This window comes from Canis lupus, chromosome 25 (genome assembly GCF_003254725.2).
Source record: "Canis lupus dingo isolate Sandy chromosome 25, ASM325472v2, whole genome shotgun sequence".
Taxonomy (NCBI): Eukaryota; Metazoa; Chordata; class Mammalia; order Carnivora; family Canidae; genus Canis; species Canis lupus.
This window is the reverse complement of record NC_064267.1, coordinates 35295305-35318795: the sequence shown is the minus strand read 5'-3', so window position 1 is coordinate 35318795 and position 23491 is coordinate 35295305. Positions and strand designations below refer to the sequence as shown.

Below are 23491 nucleotides of genomic sequence, written 5' to 3'. Positions count from 1 at the left end.
CATAAAATCTGAGAACAGGCTTTCTCTGCAGCATCCTGATTCATAGCCCCCTTTTTTGCCCTCCTTAGCGATCTCTTTGAATACAAGGTATATAACAATGTTCTCTTTGTCCTTGGAGATGATTTCTTTTAAACGTGGCAGGAACATTTATAAGCTATAGATGATAAGAATTATCTATAAGTTATAGGTGCTCTAATTTCTTGAAGAAATTGGTGGATAAATAAGATGACACAATCCAGAGCTTACTAGAAGAGGGAAGAATCCTAGGCAGCTGATTATCAATTTCATGGTTTCTGTCTACCTTGACTGTTAACTGGACCAGAAATCTCTACCCAAAGAAATGTTAGACCTTTTCAGAAATGACCTATATAAATGAAGTTACTCTTTGTTTAGGGACCTTTCTTGTATATTTTTTCTGTTGGTTGTTTTTCAGGGGAATTTACTTGGACTCTGAAGGTCTGGGTTTTTTTAAAAAATCAGGTCTTAATTGGCTCAGAGTCAAGTGCATTTAATTGTCATAAGAGTTATAGGCTCAACTACTAATGACTTGAATCATTTCAAAATCCAAGTATTTGTGAAGACCACTGGAAAGCATTGTTCTATCAGCTACATAGTTTGTTTCTGAGGATTCAGCTGGTTTCAGTGAGGCATTGTTGAGGAGTGATTACAGGTGTGGGCTCTAGGCCCAGAGAACCAATTAATAACCATGTGCTCTTGGGCAAGGTTATTAGAAGGATTAAATTACTGTGTCCTGGCCCAGTGTATGGACCATGGTACACACACAACTGTGACTCTTGTTGTATGGTAGTGGAGCTATAGCTGTTGGATTGTCATACTGTGATGTAGCAATAGACCAAGAGCTCAAGAGTATGACACAATTTTTAAGTCTAGGAGCCTAGAGAGAAGCTAGGACCTGGTATAGACCCATAGTGCCTCATCTGCGAGTCTAACATCCAAGATGTGAAAACTAAATTTTCTCATAAGTTTGGAATCAAAACTCATTCGGTGGCAAAATTTGTCATGCGCTGATAAGAAACCATTTATAGTTTTTTTAAAAACTGCTTTGTAAAAAAAAAAAAAAAAACTGCTTTGTATAACTATCCATGATGGTTCTACATTTTGCCACAGGAATATTTTATTTGATACACCAGAGTCCATTGAGGGTTCGTATCACATGGTAGAAGCATCATATTGACCCTTTAAAATCTGAAGATCTCTGAATTCCAAAACCTATCTAGCCACAGTGGCCTCACCACAGGGACAGGATATATGTAGTCCCAAAGGTTATTAGAGTCAACAACAAGCAAGAGACTAAAAACCAAGAGCATGGGGGGAAGCATAGGACTGAGAGGGTGGAGGCAGACGAATGTTACAGGAGCAGGAGTCCAGATCAGAAGGCTGGACACCAACACAATATATTTAAAGAAGACAGACGTTAGGGTGAAGACACCTGTCTTCCCACTTTTTGTATTTTTTTCTTGGTAAATGATACTGTTGGGATATGGGCCTCTGTCATTGGCAGTGGTGGCTAAATGCAGAAGAGTGAGAGCTGTTGTGGTGGGGTAATCAATGGCATATTTGAAGAAAGCCGCCTTCCTTCTTCTTCCCTTGGGAACAGGGATGGCCTGGAAGACCCTCTGGAGGATACAGGCCTGGTGCAACAGCAGCTGGACCAGCTGTCTACCATTGGGCGTTGTGAGTACGAGAAGACATGCGCACTTCTTGTGCAGTTGTTTGACCAGTCTGCCCAGTCCTATCAGGAGCTGCTGCAGAGTGCTAGCGCGAGCCCAATGGATATCGCAGTGCAGGAAGGTGAGTGGATGGGAGCTGTAGCCTGGAATGCGGTGCTCTCAGTACCACTTCACTCATTACCACCTCTCTTCCCTACCTGCCCTCCAAAAGAGCTCTTCCATCATCCATTACCTCCCTCTACACAAAAGAATATTGTGAGTAAATGCCACAGGGCTAGGGAAGAGTAACTGAAATTGTGTCTATATGCATGTATTTAACTTCAAGAAAGTACTGAACTCTAAAAATAATGACTTTGTCTGATAGGGGACCATTGGTTATCTGATGAATTTTCCCCTTGACATCACCCTTACCAAAGTTAGGGTAATAGCAATACTCGGTAAGAAAAGTTAGACATTATGGCTTTGCCATAGTGTTCTAAAGATTACAGAAGCTCATAGTAAGAAACGCACCTCACCATAAGGAAGCTTCTTCAATGAAATGACCACTATAGGGGACACTAATAGATCTCCTTCCTGTTGCAGGAAGACTGACGTGGCTGGTTTACATCATTGGCGCAGTGATCGGTGGCCGAGTATCTTTTGCCAGCACTGATGAGCAAGATGCTATGGATGGCGAGCTTGTCTGTCGGTAAGTGCTCTCATAGACTTTCCATTTCACTGGTGTGACTGCCACCCCTCTTTTTGGGTCCTAACACCACGAGAACTTTTGCATGCTTCTGTTAATGCTTTCCTCCCTGCTTATAGAGTATAATCTCATGAAGCTGATTGCCCATGAAAATGAAGGACTGTTACAGGTCTAACTTTTAGAAGTATAGCAAAAATTCTACCTATAGTCTATACTGAGAAAACATTTGCAGTAATTCAGCAAAGAAATGATGGATACAAAATTAGGAAAACCAGAGTAGAGAGTAGCTTTTATCTTTAAGGACAGTATCTCAGAGTTAATGAAATGTGGATTGCTTTTGCCTTAGCAGAGTAAGACTGATAGGAAAATACAGTTCTTCAAATATCACCAAATATGGAATTAGAGTTTCTACAGCCTTTCAAATCTCTTGACATACACTTTTCCACCTAGAGGATTTCAAGTTATTTTGTATCTGTGTGATTCTCATCCATCTTTCTAAAAACCTACAATGAACATTTAACAATTTCTAAAAATTAACCTAACAGAAATAAAAAGGCAGGATTTTGGGAGTGCCTGGGTGGCTCAGTCAATTAGGTATCTGTCTTTGGCTCAGGTTGTGATCTTGGGGTCCTAGGATAGAGCCCTCCATCGGGCTCCCCTCTGTGGGGAGTCTGCTTGTCTCTCTCCTCTTCTCCCCTCCCCCTACACTTATGTACATTCTTTCTCTCTCTCTCTCTCTCTCTCTCTCTCTCTCTCTCTCTCTCTTTCTCTCTCATCTTTTTAAAATTTAAATAAGAAGGCAGGATTTTTTAATACTCTACTGCAGAGGTTCTCAAACCTTTTCCTCAAGACTATTCACCCCTTAAAAAGTATCGAAGATCTTAAAGAGCTTCCATTTATAAAATATAGCTATTGATATTATATTAAAAACTAAAACTGGGGTGCCTAGTTGGCTCAGTTGGTAAAGGATGGGACTCTTGATCTCAGGGTTGTGAGTTCGAGCCCCATGTTGGACAGTGAGATGACTAAAAAATAAAAAGTAAAACTGAGAAAGTTTAAAATTTTCACTTAAAAATAATAAGCCCATTACATGTCAGCATAAATAATGCTTAAGTATTATTCAAAAAAAATTAGAGGCACCTGGTTGACTTATTCAGTTAACCATCTGCTTTTGGCTCAGATCATGATCCCAGAGTCCTGGGATTAAGCTCCCAAGTCAGGCTCTCCCTTCAGGGGAGGAGTCTGCTCCTTCCTCTGCCCTTCACCCTGTTTGTGCTCATTCTCTCTCTCTCTCTCTCTCTCTCTCTCTCTCTCTCTCTCTCAAATAAATAAGTTAGTAAAATCTTTTTTAAAAAATTTTAATGAGGAAAGTGGCTTTGTTTTAACGTCTAGCCCAGAAGTCAGCTAGATTCTCCTATCTGCATCTGCATCCAGTCTGTCATGGTGTCACACATCCAGTAGCCCCTGGACAACCCACTGCAGCCTCCTATCAGAATGCAAGTGGAAGGGCAGATCATGTTACAGGATTGTGTGAGAACAGATTTCAACCTTGGGGACCTGCCACCCTGAAGGTTCTGAACTTTCAGATGCTCTCCTTGGAGATAAACATATTTTAACATGATGCCTTCAAATAGATTGATTCCCAGGCATTTCAATCCATAATTCTTTTTCTGAAAATCCTCATTTTTCTATTATCAGATGCCCATCTGCCCTTAGGTACCTTAATCCTGACCAAAGTCTCCATGCCGTGTCACATTGGCATTTTTTGAAGAGTTGAGCCAAGATTTGATAAGGATGAAAGCTAATAAGCTTACTGATGCAGCGGCCTGTGTGATACTTTGTGTGTCTTAATATATATTAAGTTTAGAGAGTGTCTTGGATACTGGTTCTCACACTGTGTGTTACAACATCATGCCTGAGTCTAATTTATTTGTGATATGTCAAAAACAGTCTACCTGTTCTCAGATCATCAGAATGACAAATGACTCACTTGTAATAACATTCACTCAGTATTTATACACTTGTATTACACAATTCCAATATGCTTTTTTGGGGAGGGAGGAAAGGCATGAGGAAAAGGGATGAAGTCACGGGTGACATATCTGTTCTTGGTCTTTGGAACTGTTATCTGCCTGTGGACATTGTCCTTCATGTGTCCGTTCCCTTCATGGCTCTGTGGGAAAAGAGAATGAGCTTAGTCTAGTCTCCCTCATATTATAGATGCGGTACTGGGACTCATAAAACAAATTGCTTCACTTAGTCTCCCAAAAGTTTCAAGGAAAACCATTACCATGGTGCCAGTATTGTTTTATTTTTCCCCCACTATTTTTTTTTTAAGATTTTATTTATTTATTCATGAGAGACAGAAAGAGAGAGGCAGAGACACAGGCAGAGGGAGAAGCAGGCTCCATGCAGGGAGCCTGAGGTGGGACTGGATTCCGCGTCTCCAGGATCACACCCAGAGCTGCAGGCGGCGCTAAACCGCTGCGCCACCAGGCTGCCCTCCCCCACTATTTTTAAGCCAGTTATTAGTTCTGCCTCAGTCTACAGTCTCCGTGAACTGGAACTTTTAAACATCCAACCAGTCATTCATATTCATTCTTCAGCTGTGGTTCCTATGGGTCAGAAGTGGAGAGTTTTGGTCTCTCAGCAGAGCATAGAGCCTGCAGAGAATGCCCTTTAGATAGAATGGGTAAGGAGAGGAGACACATAGGACTACTTGAGGGTAGGTCAGATCTTCTAGAGTGACCAGGATATCCTGCTGTTGAGAGAATCATTGCTCTTCTTCCTCTAGGGTGCTCCAGCTGATGAACCTAACAGATTCTCGCTTGGCTCAAGCGGGTAATGAGAAGCTAGAATTGGCCATGCTGAGCTTTTTTGAACAGTTTCGTAAGATCTACATTGGGGACCAGGTGCAAAAATCCTCTAAGGTAACAGACTCTCATTTGGCTCCACTTGGTTCTCACTTATGCTTGTGGAATTGCTGACTGAGAAACATCTGATAATAGTTCAGACACAGATTTTAGTATCAGGAGTCCAAATGTCTCTTCTTCATCTGTAGAATTTTGAGAGATTGATTGGGACCCAGAGAATTGGGTCCATTTCTCTAGTGTTCCACGTGCTTACCAGATGGCCAGTCAAAACATCTGTTGATCTCAACATTGGCAGTTCTTGGTCTCTGTACGTGAATTGATGTCCAAAACAGCAGAAGGTTTTGACAGTTTGTAATGTAAGGGTTGAAGGGGACTGGTAAGATAGCTCAGCATCTCTCCAGTATCAAGTAATACTTAGTAACTAGCTTATCCCTTCAACAGAGACTTCTTCTACACTTTTGTCCATTTTCTTCCCACATCTAACCCCTGAATAAGAATCAAAACAATGTTGGGATGTGATTTTTTTCTAATCCATATTTTCTGATTACTTTCTCTTCCCTTAATAACACAACACCAGCTGTACCGCCGACTTTCAGAAGTTCTGGGCTTGAATGATGAAACTATGGTCCTAAGCGTCTTCATAGGAAAAATGTAAGTGTTTGGCTTGCCATCAGCAAGAGTCCCTTGCAATCCTGTTGCAACTGTAAAATGTGATATTGGCATTATGCTGCCAGTGCCTTGGTATTCCAGCATTGATCGTTTGCGTCAGAAAATTGTGCATTTGAGTGTGTGACAAGCTGTGCTTAGAGATATGGCCCGGCCCCAGAGCATTCCAGGCTTGTACAGGCAAGGATTTAATTTTGTTCATGTGGAATCTCATCTCTAGCTTCTGGAATCACCGGTGAAACCCTGTCATGGCATTAGCAAAATGGACCTCCCTCCCCAGTGATTGGTGCTCAGCCTCTCACCCAATCACCCTGCTGCCAGGGATGCCCAGAGGGGGCATTCATTTTCTGGTGCTGATTTCCACTAGGTTTGCCCCCCGCCCCTGCCCAAGGAGGAGAGCCCCACTTTAAAACAGGCTTTTCCTCTCAAGAAGCATCACACCCTTTGAGAGCCTTAAATCTGCAAAATACAGTACTATTTGAACTGTCTTCAAAGTTAGAGCTCCTAATTGGCCCTTTTTCGTTTGTTTTGTTTTTGTTTGTTGGTTGGTTTTTTAAGTTATACCCCTTTGTTCACATTTTTCCCCTTTCTGGAGCTCACTATCTCAAAGCACACGCTAGGAGCCAAATATTCTACCCAGGGCTGTGTGCAAAGTGACATTTTGCCCCCTTCCAGCCATCCCAATCCTAAACACTCATATCCATGAGCTGGTTAATAATTTAAGATGCAAAAAACAAAGGGGGTCTAAAGGACTCTGCCAGCCAAGAACCCGGAAGCAAGGGCTACTAGAATTCTGCAGCTGACAGTGGATGGTGCAGGTGCAGAATTGCATACGTCTGCATGTTATCACTGCCGCAGAAATCTCTTACCCTTGCTGCAGAAATCAGCCCTGGAGTGCCCCAGAATTCCAAGGGCCTGGGTATGGGCCAGTGTAGCTTTGGAACCAAGTAGTGAAGATTATCTGAAGGATAATTTTTCTAGTCAACCAAATGTAAGTACGGAGATTTTATACCCATTTTTTGTGGTTGTGATGTCTGTGAATTGGTGATGCAGATGTGTGGTGACTCTTGATGGATGATATTCTTCTTCTCCCAACCCTGAAGGAAACCAGGCATATCAAAAGTGTCTCCTGCTTTTTTTCTTCTTTTTGTCCTCCAGCATCACCAACCTGAAGTACTGGGGCCGCTGTGAACCAATCACCTCCAAGACACTACAGCTTCTCAATGACCTCTCCATTGGATATCCTTTTCTAAGCCAGCTTCTGTGCACAGCAGGAACTGTGGCTTGCCACCATCTTACAAATCATGGCCTCCTGCTGTTTCCACTTTAATTTAGTTTTATGTGTACTCAGGTATCCTCCATTCTCCTAGGAGCCAGAGGCAATACCCACACAGAATCCAGGGATAATTCCAGACTCCAGATATGAGCCACCCCACAGTTTCTACAGATTTATCCCTCGTTATTTCTAAGATCCAGAAATACCCAACAGATCTGTCCGATCAGTATACACTCTGTAGCCAAGATTTTTGGCTACAAAAATCTTGTACTCTGCATACAAGTGATGCAGAGTCCATCTTGATTTTGATGGTCTGTCAGCCTTTTGGTAAGAGGAGCCTGATTATAGGCTCTGCAATAAAAGCAGTGGTTATACTCCCTCTTGACTTGGACCAACTCTGCTGTAAAGTTTGAATTGCTCGGAGACAGCCTTCTACAACCAGGGGTCTGCCAGAGACTAAACCCTGTAAAAATGAGTGACTTTTTCCTCAATCATCCCAAAGTTTGTACATAGCTAGTACCATTCTAAATGCATAGGAAAGAACTTGATTCACCACACACAATGCATGCCTTAGGCTGGGATTTAGGGCTTAATTCACTTAGAAGCAAGAAAAGCTACCCTAGGATATTCTTGGGGGAAACTGCTGGGTTTTATCTCTTTTCTTACAGATAGGAGTTTGTTATGTCAATTTTGTCATTGGTTGGTTAAATAATGCTTAGAAGAGAACACATCTTTTTTTTTCATTTGGCAGGTATTATATTCAAGTGTTTAAGGAAAATAAGATCATTTGGGTATAGAACTCATTAGAAAGAAACTACTTTATCCTAGAAAGTTGCATTCTACATTAAAGATTCTTCATTTGTACACACTTTCCTTGACCTTCTTTCTTTGTCTTCACATACAGTAGTGTAAGGAAACTAGTGAAGCTTAGTGCGGTACAGTTCATGCTGAACAATCACACGGTGAGTGATTTAGCACCTCCTCCTGGTTCTCCTTTAGCCAGCCACACACGCTTCCTCAGCCATATGAAGGAGATGTTTTCAGCTGAGGTTCATAATGCTCTTCCTCCTCCCCTTCTCAGCCAGAGACCCCTCCCTGGCTCCCTTCACCCTGCCAGAATGTACTTAACTGGCATCTGAGCTGCTCTTCAGGAGCCAGATAATCTGAGTTTTGATGATGCTGCTTACTTCTACTCATACAAAGATAAATTAGTTGGAGATAACAACAATAATCAAAAAAAAATTTTAATCCCCCTCATAATCAAGAATGACGATACAGCCATTAGCTTGAAAAGGCTCAGTAATTCTGAAGTTCCTGGCTTGCCTTCTGCCTGTGACCCATGTCTTTATCTTTTTAACTTGTCTTCTTTTTTTCAATAGAGCGAGCACTTTTCATTTCTGGGTATTAACAATCAGTCCAATCTGACAGACATGCGGTGTCGGACTACTTTCTACACAGCACTTGGGCGTCTCCTCATGGTGGATCTAGGTACTGCAATAAATCCTAGAGGCTTGTGCTGTAGTCTGGCACTGTCCTAAATTCTTACTTGAGCATAGGAGACTAGAGTGGGGGAGGTCTTCCCTGTTGTTTCAACAGTAACAGAACTATCTGAAATAACAGACTGATTTCACCAAGAACACATCATGCCCTCATGGTCCCTGTAACTGGAAGAGAAAAACAGTATGTGTCAGTTTTCATCTGATGTGCAGTGGTTTTATTTTTCTATTTTTTTATGTGCAGTGGTTTTAAAACCTCTTCATATTTCTCCTCTGAAAGTTCAGAGCATCAAGAATGGAGAGTCCTAAATGCATCTCCTTGGCCAGATAACCCCTCCACCCCAAATGAAGGCCACCTAAGACAGTCAACAGAACTTTCCATGCCCCAGTTCACTAGTACATGTGAACTCAACAGGGCTAAAGAACCTGTCGAGCTCTGTTGTGGTATTAGCAATTTGGATCCAACTAATGACTGAAACTCAATGCTCTCATCCTCATTTTGAGCTATTTAAGTTTAATCCTACTCTAGAATATTACAAAACCTTCTAGGTTTATGGAAGATCAGTGAAAAGAGAAATATGAAGAGAGCCTCCACAAGCACCTGATTCAAGTATGAGTCTCGTCAGGTTTCATACACTAGACTCAGTCCTTTCTCAGCTGAGTGTTAGCTCTCACTTAAGGAGAAGTAAATAAAAATACACTATCTTGTACGCATAGGAACCTATGATTTTGTGGTTCAGTGTCTGAAAAAAATATGGACATCCCTGGACTGAAGATTTCTGCCCTTTTTTAGTTTAAAAATTATCTTTGTATATACATTTCACTCTTGAAATTACTACTATTACCTGTGGAGATGATAAAGGGGCCCCCTTGAATTGTCCTTGGGTCTGCTCACCTTTCATACCATCTTACTTCCCTTGCATATGCAGCTTTGACTTTGTTATATTGGAGTTTATAAGGGTTGTTTTCCTTACAGGAGAGGATGAAGATCAGTATGAGCAGTTCATGCTGCCACTCACAGCAGCGTTTGAGGCTGTGGCCCAGATGTTTAGCACTAATAGTTTCAACGAGCAAGAGGCAAAGGTGAGTCTTTCACCCACTGATAGACCAGCTTCTGCTTTTAGGCAGCCCCTGACAGAGACTAGATTAGCTAGCACTGCAGAAAATAGTGCTCATCCATACATTTTCCACTGATTTTGCTTTTTATTCAATCTCTTTGGACTCCTGGGATTTTGAAATAGAAGAACCAGTAGAGATTATTTATAAAGTCTTTTATTTTTATATTAAAGTGTGTTCTTCAGCACTTAGGATGTTTTGTCTAAATTTTCAAATGTAGTAGCATAAAGTTATTTTATATGTTTTCCTATTGCCTTTTTAATTTCTGTTATATCTTTAGTTATGTTCCCTTTTCATTTTTAATACTGCTTATTAGTGCTTTCTCTGTTTTTCTATATCAGTTCTGCTAGAGATGTGCTAATCTTATTAGTCTTCACAAAAATAATAATTTTTGTTTTGCTTTGTTTGAATTTTCTGTAACTGCATTTTCTATTTCATTTATTTCTACTCCTTATGTTTATTTTCATGTGTTTTCCTTGGGGTTTTTCCTTTATCCTAACTTCTTCTCAGCCCTCCTTCTTTCCTAATATAATCATTTAAAACTACAACTGTTCCTGTTAGGTATATTATTCCACAGGTCAGTTTTGGTTTTGTTTGGTTTTGTTTGGTTTTTTATTTTAATTAAAAAACACGTAACATAAAATTTACCAGCTTAACCATTTTTAGGCATATAGTTGAATAACATTAAGTATATTAACATTTTTGTAATCTAAGCCTCCAGAGTCTATACTTTTTATATGTAATGTTTTCATTATCATTCAGTTCTTAATAGATATATCTAATAGATTATCTAATTAGATAATTAGTATTATCTAATTTCCATTAAGGTTTCTTCTTTGACAGGAGTCATTTAGAAGGGTTTGTGAATTTCCATATATATATGGAATTTTTTTTTTTTTTTATATATATGGAATTTTAAAGTTGCCTTTCGTTATTGATTTCTGGCTCTCAGAATTATCATTTCTTAATTTCTGCTCTCCTCATCTTCACACACATCTGCTCTCCTTATCTGTAGGTCTCTGTACAAAAACCAGAAGCACCAGACCATTAATATTTGTAGGACATTTTTGCAGTGTTCATAATGACACTGAAGCTGAATTACAGTCACCAGATAGCCAGAAGTACTGCCCCCAAAATGCTAGGCTTTACCTAATATTCTAAAATTCTGTTTTCATCTTTAGAAAGCCCCTTCGTTTTCTGTCTCCAAATCACAAGAGAAGTTAGAGAGCAACACCACTTTATCCAGCTCTCTCTCCTCTTGAGATAGGTACTATTCAAAGCTGAGGTTAGTGTGGAGCATATCAGTTACTTGAGCTAGAGTACCAACCAATACCAAGGATAATTGAGGGGCATTAGTGAGTAGTAACCCTTTTCCTCATCACTTTAGTTTAGCAGCACTTTTCCCCATTGCTTTAGTACAAAGCAAGTAAAATTAATGAAAAGAACCATTTGGGCCATGAACTACAAACATTATCCATGTCTTTGTTACATCATGTAATAAGTCTTTTAAGTGACTGTGTCTTAGGCTTGAAAACAACTTATTTATCAGTTTAGGAACAGAACTTTGCCTAAAGTGGGCTGTTATGTTAGCAGAAGTGCAATAATTTTTGACAAATGAGTCAGGACACTGAAACGTGCCTTGAGCCTATTGATGATTATTAGCCTTTCAAAATAGTCTTACTGCCGTTCAGGGCCCATAGGATAAGTAAAAGTTCTGTTGAGAAAGAGCATTCATTGGATTTGGAGTCTTTTTTTTTTTTTTTTTTTTAAGATTTTATTTATTTATTCATATGAGAGAGAGAGAGAAAGAGGCAGACAGAGAAGTAGGCTCCATGCAGGGAGCCCGATGTGGGACTCAATCCTGGGTCTCCAGGATCAAGCCCTGGGCTGAAGGCGGCGCTAAACTGCTGAGCCACCCAGGCTGCCCTGGATTTGGAGTCTTGATGGTACCAATCTTAACCGTGGCCCTCTTGGCCACCTAGCAGTGTAACTATAGCCATAGTATCTGACCTCTTAGGGTATGGTCTCTTCTATAAAAGTGTACTTTACAGCTCCAGGAATTGACACAGTCTTCTTTCCAGACACCCCAGACAAAGGGGGAAGTAACATGTAGGCTTCTATGTCTTCCAGCAGGGTCTGCATTTGAGTTCCTATGATATTAATGCCTTTGTAATAAGGTGTGGTACCAGACCTTTAGGATATATATAGTCCTTCTGCCTCTTGTGTGAACTTTTTGGCCATTTTTTCTTTTTTTTCTAACTCTTCGTAAGTCAAGCTTTTTTACTTTTCTACTTTCTACATATGAGTTATCACATTTTAAAACATTAGCCTCTGTTTTTGCTGTGATGGAGCAGGAACCATTGCTTTTTTTTTTTTTTAGTATATAGCAAGTTTTCAAAACTGATTTTCCAAGTGAAAAGATTCTATCCTAGTATGGAAGAGATCAGTTCAGAATATCTGGGAAGGAGTATTTGTTGAGTGATGGAAGAATTTGGTTACACATTTGTGAAATCCCCATCAAATGGTTATAGATTTGGTTTTTCTTCTATTGTAATATATTTTTGCCTTCTACTACAGCGAACTCTGGTTGGCCTTGTAAGAGACCTGAGAGGGATAGCTTTCGCCTTCAATGCCAAGACCAGCTTCATGATGCTGTTTGAGTGGATGTATCCTAATACAGACCAGGAGCTTGCCACTGCAAGTGGTGGAGTCATCAGGGAAGGGAGCGCGGGAGGATTAGTGAGGCAGCAACGAAGGCAAAGAGTTGCCACCAAAGGCCTGCCCTGTGTCGTGTGAGGTGCCATTCCACAGTGGTGTGATGGCATAACGCTGCCTGCTTGGGTCAGAGGGATGGGGCAATGAATGAGGTCATTTCCCACTTTCTCTTCTGGGTCCCAGATACAGATGCCTGCAGAACTGCTGCACGTGAAGTTTGCTACAGTCAGAAAAGAAAAAAGAGACCTCTCAATATAGTAAAAAAAAAAGCTTTCCTAGGAATGAGAAAGTCTAACCTTGTTGAATTCATAACCTTAAACAAATCCTTTCAAAGCTGAGTGCCTTTGTTTCTCCAATAGTTATATAACAGAAATAGCTGATTCCCTTTCATGTCACAAAAGGGAAAAGAGAATAAATAACAATACGAGATACATGATGCTGTTCAGATGAAAGTCATTATGTAAATGACAGTGCATTTTTAGATGCCTATTACAATTTCAGGAGCACACAGTCACCTTAGCACCTTATAGTTAGAAAGACTGCAAGATTAGCAAGCAAGAGACAGGCAGTTGGAGAACTTCCATTTGACAGTTTGTGCTTGCCCAGCGCAGAAAAATATTTTCAATTCTGTACCTTTCTGGATTTAGAATGCTTCCTTAGCTTTTCACTTACAGATATCCATCCTACATGCCAATTCTTCAGCGGGCAATTGAGCTATGGTACCATGATCCAGCCTGCACTACACCTGTGCTCAAGCTGATGGCTGAATTAGTTCATAACAGGTAAGCAGGAAGAAGATTTTCAAAGGACACAACTGCCCTTTTATCAGAGAATTCTGGGAGAATAGATTTTATCTCATGTTTGGGCAGATTGTAGAAGATAATAAGACTCACTGCTATCAGAATTTGAAAAACATCTCTAAAAGTTAATGTGTATATATTTTTGTTTGTTTGAGAGAAGGGTGTCCCAGCCACACAAAGCCATAGCTGCTCGTAGGAAATAAGTGACTCTGGAAAGTCACAAGATAACTCATCCTTACAAGAGGTGAATCTGGCAACCAATATTCTGATTTCCGCACCCATATATAAAAGTTAACATTTAGTACTGGTGTCATATACACTACATTTCAAAGTTCACATTTCAGAGAGACAAGAGTGATGCCAGATTCATTAGAATACCCCATTTTAAGAAAGGTGTCTATTTGGCAAATTGCAGCTGGATGGGTAAAGATTTACTTAGAAAGTAAGACAGGCTTCCCAAAATACTGAATTTTAAATTTGCCCAAGAATTTAGGGATGGAGGAAAAGAAAAATCCATTACCTTGACTTCACTAGAATTTTAGGTGCTTGACATGGCACTCCCTTTAAGACTACCTTACTGAGGAGGTAGGTAATAGTCATAGACCCTGTAGTCTCTCTCCTAGGAGGCTCATAGTCAAGAGTTATTTATTTACAAAATAGATATTTGAGAGCATCTACTCTGCCAGCCACTTATCTAGCTGTTGTGCCAGACAAAACCTCTCCCCTCTTAGATGTTACATTTTGGAAAGACAAACAGTAAAACGAGTATGGAAAAATCATTTCAGATAGTGGTAAGTGCTATGCAAAAGTTAATAACAGGAATTGAAGGAGGGTCAGAGAACTGACCTCTCAGAAAAGGTGATGTTTAAGCCAGGATCTGAATGACAAGAAAGATTCTAGTAGCCCTACAAAAATAAGGTGAAAGAGCATCCTAAACAGTGAAAACAACTGCAAAAGTCCTAAGATGGGATGAGCTCACTGGGACTTGAGACAGAAAAATGGCACTTGTTGGAGCATGGTGAATGAGGGAGGCCAGAGTAGGAGGAGTCAAACAGGTGGGCAGAGGCCCAGCCCTGGAGACACTTAGTACAGCAGTAACGAGGAAAGTGCGTGCATTCTCATTATAGCGGGAAGCTGCTGAAGTATTTTAAGCACAGGATTAAAATGACCTCGTTTACATTACTTAAAGGTATACCCGTACTATCTAAAGAATGAGACCATAGAGGGGCAAGAGTGGATGCAGAAGAACCATATAGGAAGTGGATAGATTCGGGGCATGTTGTAGAGCTAGACCTTGATGGATCCAGGATGGGGAGGAAAGGAAAGAAGAATCAAGAAAGACTCCTGGGTTTGAGGCTTTAACCACTAGAGTCCTTCAGAAGACTATCTAGAAAATCATTAAAAGGTGGTGAAAACCAAAGAGGTTCTCTGGTCAAAGGAACAATCAGGAACTCAAAACTCAAATTGTTTAAAATGCTTGCCTTATGTACTCTCTTTTGTAGCATTCTCAGTCCCTTCTCCTGGTACCCTCAGGTGCCACTGAACCTGTGAAGGTAAATGTAGGCTGATATCTGAGGGGCCGTGATTTACTACTACCAAGAAATGACTGTCATACAAGCCATAACTTAATCAAATGGAGAATTTTAAGAGAGTAATTTTGTCCACTACCTCACTTTTGTTTCTTTTAAATATTTTTAATTTGAGGAGCAGAACCTGAGTCTGGCATGTCAGTCTTCAAGACAGAAATTTTGTCACTGGTTAAGTATCTTTAACTTCGTTAATCTACATTAGGAATTATGTACATCTTAGTGCAAAAAGAATCACCCAGAGTACTCAGATGAGAGCCTGAAGTACCCTGGTCTTCCAGCAGCATACCTCTGACTTCCTCTGCTTCTGTGTTCTCTGTTCAGGTCTCAGCGACTCCAATTTGATGTCTCTTCCCCCAATGGCATCTTACTCTTCAGAGAAACCAGCAAGATGATAACAATGTATGGTAAGTGCCTTAGAGGAGCATAACCTTGGGAGTGAATTTCAGTGCAGTCACCACACTGTGTGCAGTGTAGGCAAGCTCTGGTAACAGCCAGGATAGGCAGCTGGCACTGAGTGCCTTTGAATAAGAGGGTTGAGTTGGTGACATAAACTATCAGTTACAATGTGGTTGAATAAATGTATATATCACATATCTGTCTACTCAGGCAATCGCATCCTGACACTAGGAGAGGTCCCAAAGGATCAGGTCTATGCACTGAAGCTCAAGGGCATCTCCATCTGCTTCTCCATGCTGAAGGCTGCCCTCAGTGGGAGTTACGTCAATTTTGGAGTCTTCCGTCTCTATGGAGATGATGCGCTGGACAATGCTCTACAGACCTTCATCAAGCTGCTCCTCTCTATTCCCCACAGTGACCTCCTGGTAAGTCTTTAGCTTCATCGACAGGATCCGAGCCCCTCATCACAATCAGATGTTTTTGTTTTGGGGTTTTGTTTTTTTGTTATTTTGCCTGACGCTATGATTGAATGTTTCTCTGGGAAACTATAAGCTAGCTCCAGCTAGTTCTTTTGTCTTCCCATCTGAAAGGCACTCAGCTATTTTATTTAGGATCTTGCTCTCCGTGTTGGAGCACCTGGGTGGCATAATCACTTGAGCATCTGACTCTTGGTTTTGGCTTGGACCCTGATCTCAGGGTCGTGAGTCAAGCCACATCGGGTTTTATGCTTAGTGGAGAGTCTGCTTGAGATTCTCTCTCCTTTCCCTCTGCCCCTCCAGTTCATGCTCACTTGCTCTCTCTCTAAAATCATCAATCCTAAAAAAAAAAAAAAAAAAAAAGATCTTGCTCTCTGAATATTTAGGTGAACAGTGCCTCAGCTTTTATCCTCCTCTTCTCCCACAGGACTACCCCAAGCTCAGCCAGTCTTACTATTCACTACTGGAAGTCCTGACCCAGGACCACATGAACTTTATTGCAAGTCTGGAACCTCATGTCATCATGTATATTCTCTCTTCCATTTCTGAAGGACTTACTGCACTTGGTGAGCACCTAGATTGGTTGCTTTTTACCACTTCACAGAAAGGGAGAATTTTGCCCCCATGTCCAAAAGGGTTACCGCTTTGGGGTATATGTATGACCCATGGATACATTCTCATCCATAAAAATTTAGCCACCCTATCCTAAGGACCAAGCACTCTGCTAGGCACTAAGGATATAGTAATTAATAACCACCCTATCCTTTCAGAGCTTTTTATCTGCTAGATGAAACAGACATGTAGATAAGTGCCTATTTACTGCACTTACCTACTTATGCACTACAGTAGGGATGCAGAGGGTGTCCTGTGAGAGCTGTTGGGAAGAATACCTAAACTCCTGGTTTTGAGGAGGTGGGGTCAAACAAGGCTGGCCAAAGGCATTGATATCAAAGTATAGGCCAAAAAGCTGAACGGGTTAGCAGGTTAGTAAAGAGGCTTCCTAGCAGCAGAGCAGCAAGTACTAGCACCTGCGGGCAGGAGTCGGGAAATCCAGGTGGCTGGCACACTGGTGCGGAGGAGCAGGGGAGAGAGGTGGATGGGGCAAATCTGGAGATTACACAGGGGCCCTCAAGCCCTATTAGAATATTGGATTCTTACCTGAGGATAGTGGAAGGAGGCTATGGAATGTGCTCACACAGCTCCACAAGTTTTCATCCTCCTCCATGTGGTTCCTGTCAACTCCTTTGTTTCTGGGCTGCCTTCAAGGAGTCTTAGTAGGTATGCATGTGTTCAGAGAATAAAAACCATTTTTTTATGTTAGGCTAAACCAAACCTAAATAGGAAGATTAAGTCAACTGTAAAATAATCACAATGTATTGCAAGTGCACATAGAACGACTTTGGATTGCCTGCTGTGGTGGGTTACACCTCCACGCCCCTCCTTTGACAGGCATTTACTTCCAGCAGGGTGCAGAGCCATTCCTAGGACAGTCCAGCCAAGGTATCCGACATTGCTTTGGAAAGCTGTTTTATAGCTTCTTGAAAATGGAGGGACATCTGCACAAACAGAAACGGAATGGTTGACTCTTTAATGGTTTATCCCTTAGTCCTCTGGCCTGTGCCTTACCTTGTCAGAGTTCTGTCCACAAGTCAGGCTGCAGTGTCCCCTTCGGTAAAATGCAGAGAGGAGTCTGCAGCTCCCTGTGTGCCCTCCACGCTCCCCGCAAAGTGCTTCGATGATAAGGAATACGGTATCTCTAACAAATTGCAAATGTTGTTAGGCAGTAGGAAGCTAGGTTTAATGACCTTCCTCCAGTAACTCAGACTTCTTGGATTCCCATCACAGCTTGTCCAGTTATTAGCAGTATGATCTGGAGGCAAATCACATAACCTCTCCAAACTTTGGTTTATTCATTTGTAAAATGGAACACCTACCTCCTGGAGTTCTCAGGAGGATAAATTGGAGATAATACCTGAAAAATCCTTAACACAATATTTGGCACAGTAGAAATACTTGCTGGTTGTAAATTATTTGTCATTTTTTATGAAGCAGAAGACCTATATCCATATCACATTGAGTCAGTAATGTCGATACTACTAATTTATATTGTCTATTACCACATGGTCACTTTCAAGCTTAGAATTGGACCTTGCTATATGATGGTGAGAGGTCAACAGGAAGCACCCAAGCACAGGGTGACTGAACTGGGACAGTCCCCAGGCTGCTGGGGTACCTCTTCCTCTAAAGGATCTCAGCTGAGGGCAGTCCCTTAGTTGCCCAGTCGCCATCAGCCATTCCATCCCTGCTCTAATCCACCCCTGCCCCTCATTCTTTTAGACACCATGGTATGCACAGGCTGCTGCTCCTGCCTGGACCACATCGTGACATACCTCTTTAAGCAACTGTCACGGAGCACCAAGAAGAGGACGACACCCCTAAACCAGGAGAGTGACCGTTTTCTGCATATCATGCAGCAGCATCCAGAGATGATCCAGCAGGTAAGGAACATGAGCATTGGGAGGTGATGTAGGGTGTCTTGCATTGAAGAACCTCTCAGAGAGGAGAAGCCAAGCAAAATGAGGAGTCTAACATCTCACCAGCCCAATGCTGCTGAAGTGAAATTTATGCCTTAAAATTGCCATGGATTTTGAGTTTGGTGAGTAATTATCAGATATTTAAAACCTGAAGAAGGATGGACAGCCCAGGTGGCTCAGTGGTTTAGCACCGCATTCAGCCCAGGGCGTGATCCTGGAGTTCCAGGATCAAGTCCCACGTTGGGCTCCTTGCATGGAGCCTGCTTCTCCCTCTGCCTGTGTCTCTCTCTGTCTCTGTGTTTCTCATGAATAAATAAATATTTTTTAAAAATGAAAAAAGGAAAAAAAACCTGAAGAAGGAAAAAAAAGTTCTTAATTGTTTTTCCAAGTATCATACGAGCCTCTACGCCTTGGACCCATCCTCCTACAACGACTGTGTTCACCCATTGCTGTAAAGTTTGTACTCCCATTTACAAAATGGGAACAAGAATGCAGGATAAGGGGCACCTGGGTGGCTCAGTGGTTGAGCATCTGCCTTTGGGCTCAGAGTGTGATCGCAGGTCCTGGGATCAAGTCTTACATTGGGCTCCCCACGGGGAGCCTGCTTCTCCCTCTGCCTATGTCTCTGCCTCACTGTGTATGTCCCATAAATAAGTAAATAAGTATTTTTTAAAATGGGGGTGGGGAACGCCTGGGTAGCTCAGCGGCTAAGATCTGCCTTTGGCTCAGGGCATGATCCTGGAGTCCCAGGATCGAGTCCCACATAGGGCTCCCTGCCCGATGGAGCTTGGTTCTCCCTCTGCCTGTGTCTCTGCCTCTTTCTCTGTCTCTCATGAATAAATAAATAATTTTTTTAGAATAAAAAAGAATAAATAATTCATTTTTTTAAAAGAATGCAGGATAAAAGGAAATAACTGACCACACAGAGATCAAACCATATGTTTGCCATTTGTATGAAGCATCTTTCCAGAAGTAAGATTTGCAAAAATATACTAGATAAAAATCAATAAGGAAATGGGATCAATGGAATTATTTAGCTTTTAGCTATTAATTTTAACCAATCTCATCTTTGTCTGTTTTGTTCTCTAAAGAAACCGTGAAATAATTCATATTTGCATCATATCCTCAGAATGTTATAAAACTGTCTCCTCAAACAAGTACCTGGGAGCTGTAGTGTAAATTGATTTTGCCTACTGTAATCATTGTTTGACCCATCCCATTCCCCACAAAAATCAGGGTGAACTTGGAAGGTCCATTTTTAAAGGAATTATCAAACCAGTTTAAAGAATAGGACAGGAAATATGGTAGAAAATTTACCTTGTAATAGAGGATTAAAATAAAGCTTCATAAACTATTTGCCTGGCTTATCCTAGACAGAAGAGGCCTTCAACCCAACAGACTCTTCATTTAGAATCTATAATTCTGTCTTGGGTAGCTACACACTAGATCACTGCCTCAGATTCTCCATTTCCAGATGCTGTCAACGGTGCTGAACATCATCATCTTTGAAGACTGTAGGAACCAGTGGTCTATGTCTCGGCCCCTACTTGGCTTGATACTACTTAATGAAAAGGTAAGAGAGCTAGCCCCTGGTGCCCAGAGCCAGAAGCATGGATAGACACGCGTTTGGCTGTCATTTTCCAAGGCACTGTAAGAAACATTATAGGAACACCCCACAATGGTGAAGCAGAGAGAAAACAGCCCACTTTCTGAGCATGCACTGTTCATTTTTCAACAGCACATAATCAGTGAACTGTTAGAAGTCAGCATGTGTGGCAATTCAGACAAAGGATGAGGAAGTGTTATTAGGAGAGAATATACAGGGGCAGCCCGGGTGGCTCAGCGGTTTAGCACCGCCTTTAGCCCAGGGTGTGATCTTGGAGACCCAGGATCGAGTCCCACATCAGGCTCCCTCCATGGAGCCTGCTTCTCCCTCTCCCTGTGTCTGTCTGTCTCTCTCTCTTTTCTGTGTCTCTCATGAATAAATAAATAAAATCTTTAAAAAAAAAATATATATATATATATACACACCTAGAGGGCAGACCACCTATGACCTAAATTCTAGTTCCAGCTCTACCACAAACAAACATAAGGAAGTCTAGAGGTTTCTATAAAAAGAACCTGGATCAGGGCACCTAGCAGGCTTGGCTGGTAGAGCATGTGACTTTTGATCTCACAGTCAGTTGTAGGTTCAAGCCCCACTTAGGGTGTAGAAATTACTTGAAAAATAAAATCCTAAAAAAGAAAAAAAAAGAAGAACCTAGATCAGATGACCCTTAGAGTATTTACACTTAAAACTCTTGATTTTCAAGTAAGATAAGGTACATTATCTTGCACATCCTTACCTGATTCAAAAAAGGTACCCCATTTGGTAGATAATTCTGTGTCTTAGAGAAGAACATCCTTTCAGCCCTGCAGATGAGGGAGAGCTAATCCCCATCTCCTCTCCTTACCATGTCTCACTCTGCCCTGCAGTATTTTTCTGACCTAAGGAACAGTATCGTGAACAGCCAGCCACCAGAGAAGCAGCAGGCTATGCATCTGTGTTTCGAAAACCTGATGGAAGGCATCGAGCGAAATCTTCTTACGAAAAACAGAGACAGGTGAGTGTAGAGGGCCCTACCGAGAAATCCTAGGCCATTTCTCAAGTCATCGAAACAGGAGATTCCTTAAGAGTCTTTTAGAGGCCATCTTAGAGCAGTGCTGTCCAGTAGAACAGGCCACATAAGTAACTTTAAATGTTTTAGTAGCCACATTTTAAAAAAGGTAAAAAGAAACAGACAAAATTCATTTTAATACATTGCATTTAATATATGCAGATTATCATGTCAATGTGTGATCCATATTTAAAAATTGAGAATTTTAACATTTCTTTTTTATTGTACTAAGTCTTCAAGATCCTGTGTATTGTACACTTAACAGGGCATCTCAGCTAGGATGCTAAATATTCATTTGAAATACTAAGACTTCATAAAATATACAGTTGACAAAATAGATTCCTATATACACTTAGAAGTTGGCTGTCAACTGAATTGGGTATCAGGCTTTTGTGAATTAATATTTAAATTGTATTTAATTAATTTGAAATTTGGCACTTTAATTTAAAATTAAGGTACAATTGGGGAACTGAATTTTAACCTCATTTTATTTGGCTGAGTTCTTCAACTGCACCGAGCACATTTCTAGTGTTCAGTAGCCACGCGCAGCTACCGCACATCCTGGCACTAAGCCCTGAGACCACTTCCTTCTCTTCATGTCCTCACTTTGGGAGGATTACTTCCCACCTCTGTGAGATGCTTTTTGTGTTGTCCTGAGCCGGAGATGGCCCTCAAAGCCCAGATTTGACCAGATCTCTGGGTCTGCCACAAGGTTGTCAGGTAGAAAGGTGTGCACAACTAGCCCAGCTTTCCACTAGGGTCTGAAGACTAAGGTTAACTGACCTTAGAAGCAAATTCATATATTCTGCCTCTCAGTAGCCACTTCTCTGCCAGAAATATTTTAGGCCGAGACCTCTCCCTCCCACCCTCCTCCCCCAACCTACATGCATCCCCTCTGCAGGTTCACCCAGAACCTGTCGGCATTCCGTCGAGAAGTCAACGACTCGATGAAGAATTCCACTTACGGCGTGAATAGCAATGACATGATGAGCTGACACCTCCTTGGACTCTACCTGTACAGAGCAGCGTCCCTTTGGTCTGGCCCAGAGGGGCAAACAATTACAAGGGAGAGGGCCTGGCTGACCCTGGCTCCCTCCTCCAGGGGTGTGGGGAAACTGGCAAAGTCAACTGGCTACTTCCCCAAGGAATAGGGGTGTGAGTGCACTCACTAGGGGGCAGGGCGCTGCTGGTTCCTGGGGGGTTGGGTGGGAAGGGTGGTGGGAGGAGATAGAGACACAAATGTGTGAGACTCCAGCCCCTCCTCCTGGGGCCACCCCAGGGGGCGGGGGGGCGGGGAACCCCCGGTGTCCTGCCACAACCTGCCTTGTATAAACATGTACATTTTTTCATAACATTTTGAACAAGGTTTATATTGACTCAAGTTTAAAAACAAAAAGTGTGACTGAAAAATTTTTACAGAGTCTAGTGCACCAATGCTGATGTGAGGGGTTATGTATGCGAGTGAGGAAAAAATGTGTATTCTGGTGGCCTGAAGCTTTACTGGACGAGGATGTGTGAACGTGCAGAGATATATTTAGTGACACAGTGTAGAGAGGCAAAAAAAAAAAAAAAAAAAAAAGGTAAAAATTCCAAATGTATATTTTTTCTTATTGCCCTTCCCTTGCCCCCCAAATTATCACTTCCTGTTACTGTATTACCCTTGTTATTAGGAACTCTAAGCCATGCGGAGCACCATCCTTCCCCTTCAACCATAGATGCTGCCCTAGGTCCCTTGACCTCTTGCAGTGACAGACAACTCCAGCTAAAAGTGTTTGGTGTTCTTAGCTTCATCCTTTTTCCCACTTTGCTTATCCTCATCCTCAGACAGATGCCTCTTGCTTTTATAAGTCGGATGTAACTCTATGACTTCGGGTTCTCGGTCTCTGTTAAAGGGAGAGACCGGAGAGAAGGAATTGAGCCAGTTGCTCTCCTGGTGAGCCATTTGGATGAGTCCACCAGAGGCCCAGTTGTGTGGCCAATAACTTTGAGTCTTCCCCAGCCCTTGAGGCAGTGTGTGTGGATGTGTGCGCGTGGATATTTATATATGTACCCTGCACTTGTGAATGTATGAACTGGAGGAAGTTACTACAGTGGAGGGGTTCTTAATAACAAGGTCTGCCTAGCATGAAGTATTTAACAATCTCCCAACCCTTTAAAAATATACATTTTTATAAAATGAAAACCATAATAAATGTTTTGAATATTAAAAAAAATTAACCTACAGAAGAAAATTAATGGAGAAAGCTATTTGCCTTGTACTTTTTCCACAATTGCTGCTGCTAGTTGTACGCATCTCTAGTTCAGCTCTTGCCCATGGGACACTCATCAATTAGGTTTTATCTTTATTTCTCTCCTTTACCCCCCAAAACAAGCCTGTTAATTTTTTTTTTTTCCTTCTCCTCTGGCGACTGTGTGGTGAATCCTTTCTTGCGTGATCAGGTTGCGGATAGACTTGTAAGGGTGTTTGCTGCATACAGTGTAAGCATTGTGACCGCCAATAAACTTCAATGGTTTCTACTGA

The 23491-nt window shown here is 41.6% G+C and overlaps 1 protein-coding gene and 1 long non-coding RNA gene across 2 annotated transcripts in view; one reads left to right on the top strand and one right to left on the bottom strand.

The window, feature by feature from the left end:
• Positions 1 to 23491, top strand: part of XPO7 (exportin 7) — a 40407-nt gene extending 16916 nt beyond the window's left edge. The window contains exons 12-28 of the mRNA XM_049100962.1: positions 1619 to 1812; positions 2274 to 2379; positions 5171 to 5306; positions 5827 to 5900; positions 7074 to 7157; positions 8093 to 8153; positions 8571 to 8679; positions 9664 to 9770; positions 12381 to 12469; positions 13193 to 13300; positions 15229 to 15311; positions 15514 to 15728; positions 16207 to 16345; positions 18117 to 18277; positions 19788 to 19886; positions 20789 to 20916; positions 21872 to 23491. Of these exons, the coding sequence (XP_048956919.1) occupies positions 1619 to 1812; positions 2274 to 2379; positions 5171 to 5306; positions 5827 to 5900; positions 7074 to 7157; positions 8093 to 8153; positions 8571 to 8679; positions 9664 to 9770; positions 12381 to 12469; positions 13193 to 13300; positions 15229 to 15311; positions 15514 to 15728; positions 16207 to 16345; positions 18117 to 18277; positions 19788 to 19886; positions 20789 to 20916; positions 21872 to 21965 (1987 nt within the window). The 3' untranslated portion in view covers positions 21966 to 23491. The remainder of the gene's footprint in view (positions 1 to 1618; positions 1813 to 2273; positions 2380 to 5170; positions 5307 to 5826; positions 5901 to 7073; positions 7158 to 8092; positions 8154 to 8570; positions 8680 to 9663; positions 9771 to 12380; positions 12470 to 13192; positions 13301 to 15228; positions 15312 to 15513; positions 15729 to 16206; positions 16346 to 18116; positions 18278 to 19787; positions 19887 to 20788; positions 20917 to 21871) is intronic.
• LOC112669782 (uncharacterized) lies at positions 11552 to 18117 on the bottom strand. The gene is made up of 3 exons (XR_004816406.2): positions 16938 to 18117; positions 15194 to 16119; positions 11552 to 12738 (listed from the first exon to the last, which is right to left on the bottom strand). It is a non-coding gene; the product is annotated as an uncharacterized LOC112669782 (long non-coding RNA).